This window comes from Prosopis cineraria, unplaced genomic scaffold (assembly GCF_029017545.1).
Source record: "Prosopis cineraria cultivar Desert tree isolate PC_DT_omini unplaced genomic scaffold, ASM2901754v1 PC9, whole genome shotgun sequence".
NCBI classification, from domain to species: Eukaryota; Viridiplantae; Streptophyta; class Magnoliopsida; order Fabales; family Fabaceae; genus Prosopis; species Prosopis cineraria.
Genome location: NW_026555340.1, coordinates 30,480,916 through 30,484,493, shown reverse-complemented (window position 1 = coordinate 30,484,493; position 3,578 = coordinate 30,480,916). Strand labels below are relative to the sequence as shown.

General features: G+C 43.1%; 1 protein-coding gene across 1 annotated transcript; it reads left to right on the top strand.

The window, feature by feature from the left end:
• The first annotated feature begins 1,810 nt into the window (after window positions 1-1,810).
• Window positions 1,811-3,334, top strand: LOC129320458 (transcription factor MYB8-like). Its single transcript, XM_054965923.1, has 3 exons — window positions 1,811-2,103; window positions 2,227-2,356; window positions 2,491-3,334. Exons 1-3 carry the CDS (start codon window positions 1,971-1,973, stop codon window positions 3,155-3,157), a joined length of 930 nt encoding a protein of 309 aa, XP_054821898.1. The 5' UTR covers window positions 1,811-1,970; the 3' UTR covers window positions 3,158-3,334.
• Window positions 3,335-3,578: the final 244 nt, after the last annotated feature.

Below are 3,578 nucleotides of genomic sequence, written 5' to 3'. Positions count from 1 at the left end.
AGTGAGTTGGGGGCACTGCTTCTAGAAACGCTTTTCTTTGTTGAGCATACAGACACAGCAAATCAAATGCTTACTACTGCACTAGTTATAACGCTTTGAAAAAGGGGAAGAGAGTAATGAGTTTTTGGGAGTGTGCCCAACAAAAATGTTTGGTGGTGGAGACTGGGCATGTAATACTAATTACAAAAGCTTTTATTTGCGCTTCTGGTGGGGTCTTCAATCATACCCTCTATTTCGTCACTCTCCTAACTTCATCTCAGCACCTTGCTCTTTCCCTCTTTTTACCCACTTCCTCCTTCCACTGTCCATAATTTCTTGCCAAAATCACACACGCCCACCCCCCTCTAGTTGCAACTTTTCGTAAACCACCCTGACGTGTCCCAGCTCAAATACACTCCACACATTGGAGATACTACAGCTAATCTGACCATCCGATTTGATTTGACAATTTATATTTAATAGTTTCCAGTGATGTAGATTGATTTTTACCATTAAAATTTGATCGTAGACAGTATCATAGAGAGGAAACCGCGGTGAGGTTAGGCTAGATCTTCATTTCTATTCTCTTCCTCTCATTTTCGTCTCCGCGGAATAAATTCTGAGACAATAACCTTGTAACTTGCTGGTAAACGTGAGGACAAAATCCTTCGATCTGCTTCTATGCTGGCTTCGGAAGGCATCGAAAAACTTGCCATTGGTGCTTCTGAATTTTCGACGTCTGGTCAAAATGTAAGGTCTGGAAGGATTTCAATGGTATAAGAAAAAGGGACGTAATAATTAGTATTTCTGAAAGTCTAACCACTCTTTAATAATTGAAACTGTTTCGAGATTAAAAGTTTCCGAAATTCAGCCTTGTAAAATAGTGACTTATTATTATTACTAATTTATTAGTCATGAAATGTATGGCTCACCGCTCACGCATGTGCTGATGCGAACCTATAAATCTTAAAAAAAAAAAAACTGAAATAAATGACAAATGCATTTTTCTGTAATTTTTTGTCACTTATTATGATAACCGAGTCCAGCCCGTGGTAAATTGTAAATAAATAAATTACTTTTCTCTCTCACTGACAATATAAGATATCTTCTATTGGTTATTACCAGTCCATGACATGAAACATGTTTTATAGTTCTTGAAAATATCTTTCCACTTCTATTCTTGTACTAGTTAACGTGAGCTGACACATGTCAAATTGTTAGTATTAGTTGTGGACAAGGAAATTTTTCTTTGAGAAAAGGTCAATTTTTCGTGGTTTTTTTTTTAATATGCATGATACATATTAAAAGCGTCCCCGATTGCAGAGATGATTGAGAGGCGTAGTATTTTTGGCTGTCAGCATTTAAAAAAAAAAACAAAGGGGATTAATAAATTCTTGTAGTTTTAAAACAGGATTCGAATTTCCCCATGTCTTGCAATTTCCGGGCTGTTTATCGTTGTGAGGTCACGCTCAACGAATCCCCGGGTGATGATTCATTGTCTTAACGAAACAAGAGTCAAACTCCGCCAATGGCAATGCAATTTGGCCCAAATGTAAATGGTCTATGGTCCACATAAATATAGGATAACAGTGAGTATCACACCCCATAAATATTTTGCAGGAAGCTCAATTAATACCAATATTTCATTCATTTCTATTGCAAGGTATACCATGGGGACCCGCCCCGGAGGGGTGGGGGGATAAATGAAGGGGGCAAGAGTTGTGAAAAGAGGAAGAAAAGCAGGGGGAGCAAGGGCTACCTACCAAATCCAGCACTAACCACAAAGTTAACAGGAACCACTCATAATTCTCACCAACTCGGTCAAACACTCTCTCTCTTGTACAGAAAAAGCAGGACCCCCCGAGTCAATTGCATTTTGCTCCTCTTCCTCCTCTCTACCTCCCTTTTATATTCCTCCTCCTTCCCTCCCTCCTCTCCTATCCCACCTTCCTCACCTCACTCATCTCCCTCTCCCCTCCCCACCTCCATCCATGGGCAGATCTCCTTGCTGCGAGAAAGAGCACACCAACAAGGGAGCCTGGACCAAGGAGGAAGACCAGCGTCTCATCAACTACATCAAGCTCCATGGTGAGGGCTGCTGGAGATCTCTCCCCAAAGCTGCTGGTACCTCTCTCTCTCCCCTCTGCCTCCTTAATCTCTATATCAAATGCGCCTCCCCATCTCCTTCGTGGGTTTTCACGCTCTCTCTCTCTCTCTCTATGTGTGCGTGCGTGCGTGTGCGCCCAGGTTTGCTTCGATGTGGCAAGAGTTGCAGGCTCAGGTGGATTAACTATCTCAGGCCTGATCTCAAGAGAGGCAATTTCACTGAAGAAGAAGACGAGCTCATCATTAACCTCCACAGCCTCCTCGGCAACAAGTCTGCCTCTAACTTCATCCAATCATCCTTCCTTTTATCTCCCTTTCATTATTTCTCCCCCTTCCAATCTCTCCCCTTTCTGCGATTCCCTTCCTCTCGTTTTCTAAACTATGATTCTCGTCGTGATTCCTCAGATGGTCTCTGATCGCCGCCAGGTTACCGGGGAGAACCGACAATGAGATCAAGAACTACTGGAACACACATATCAAGCGGAAACTTTATAGCCGCGGAATCGACCCTCAAACGCATCGGCCGCTCAACGCCGCTGTCAACCCCACCGCCACCCCCGCGGCAGATACTGTCGCGGTCATCAGAAGCAACAGTGATGGCAGTGATGACAATAACAGCAAATTTCAGTTAGCGACGACCGAGCTGGGCAGCGCCAACAACAACAATAATGCTACGAAGATCGTAAAAACTGAATCGGCCTGCGAAGACTCGAACAGCAGCAGTGGGCTCACCACAGAAGAAGCCGCCTGTGCGCGTGCGCAGCTCAACTTGGAGCTCACCATAGGCCTTCCCTCTGATCAGCCTTCTCCTGGGAACCGGGACAAGTTTAAACGACAAGCACGAGACCAGCCTCGGCCAGACCAACAAGTCTTGTACCACTGGTATGGCAACTTCAGTAGTTCTAGTCAAGGCGTGTGTTTGTGTTATGGACTAGGGTTTCAAACTAAGGATCAAGCATGTAGCTGCAAATTAGCCATGGGTGCATCTGCTGTTACTACTACTGCTAACCCTCCTGCCGTTACAGAAAACGCGACCGATATGTATAGATTTTACACACCCATGAATATTTAGAAAAGCTTTAATTAATTAGGAATCATTCGGTACTAATCTCAACGCTTACTTTGTAATGTTGCGGTTATTACTTGTTAGCATCAAGGAATTAAAATAGATGCTGCAGGATTCCTACATTCGCAAGGTTAGGAATTCTCAGATAATTTTGGTTTCATACATTTGATATATTCTTTCTCACTCAACTTTTGCCGCTTGTTTCTGCGTTCAAGTTGAACAATTAGTTCCTTTCCATCAAACCAAAACTCTCCGCGACTAGCATTGACGACATTCGGAATATGAACACCTGCATTCTTTCTCATCTTAAACTAAATCCCATCTAATCTACTCTCCATCTTGTGAAGTTAAAAATAAGCAATCTCGAAGGACGAAATTTGAAAATGGGGCATTGTACGTGATGGTATGTTGATGGGAGGGGCCGTAC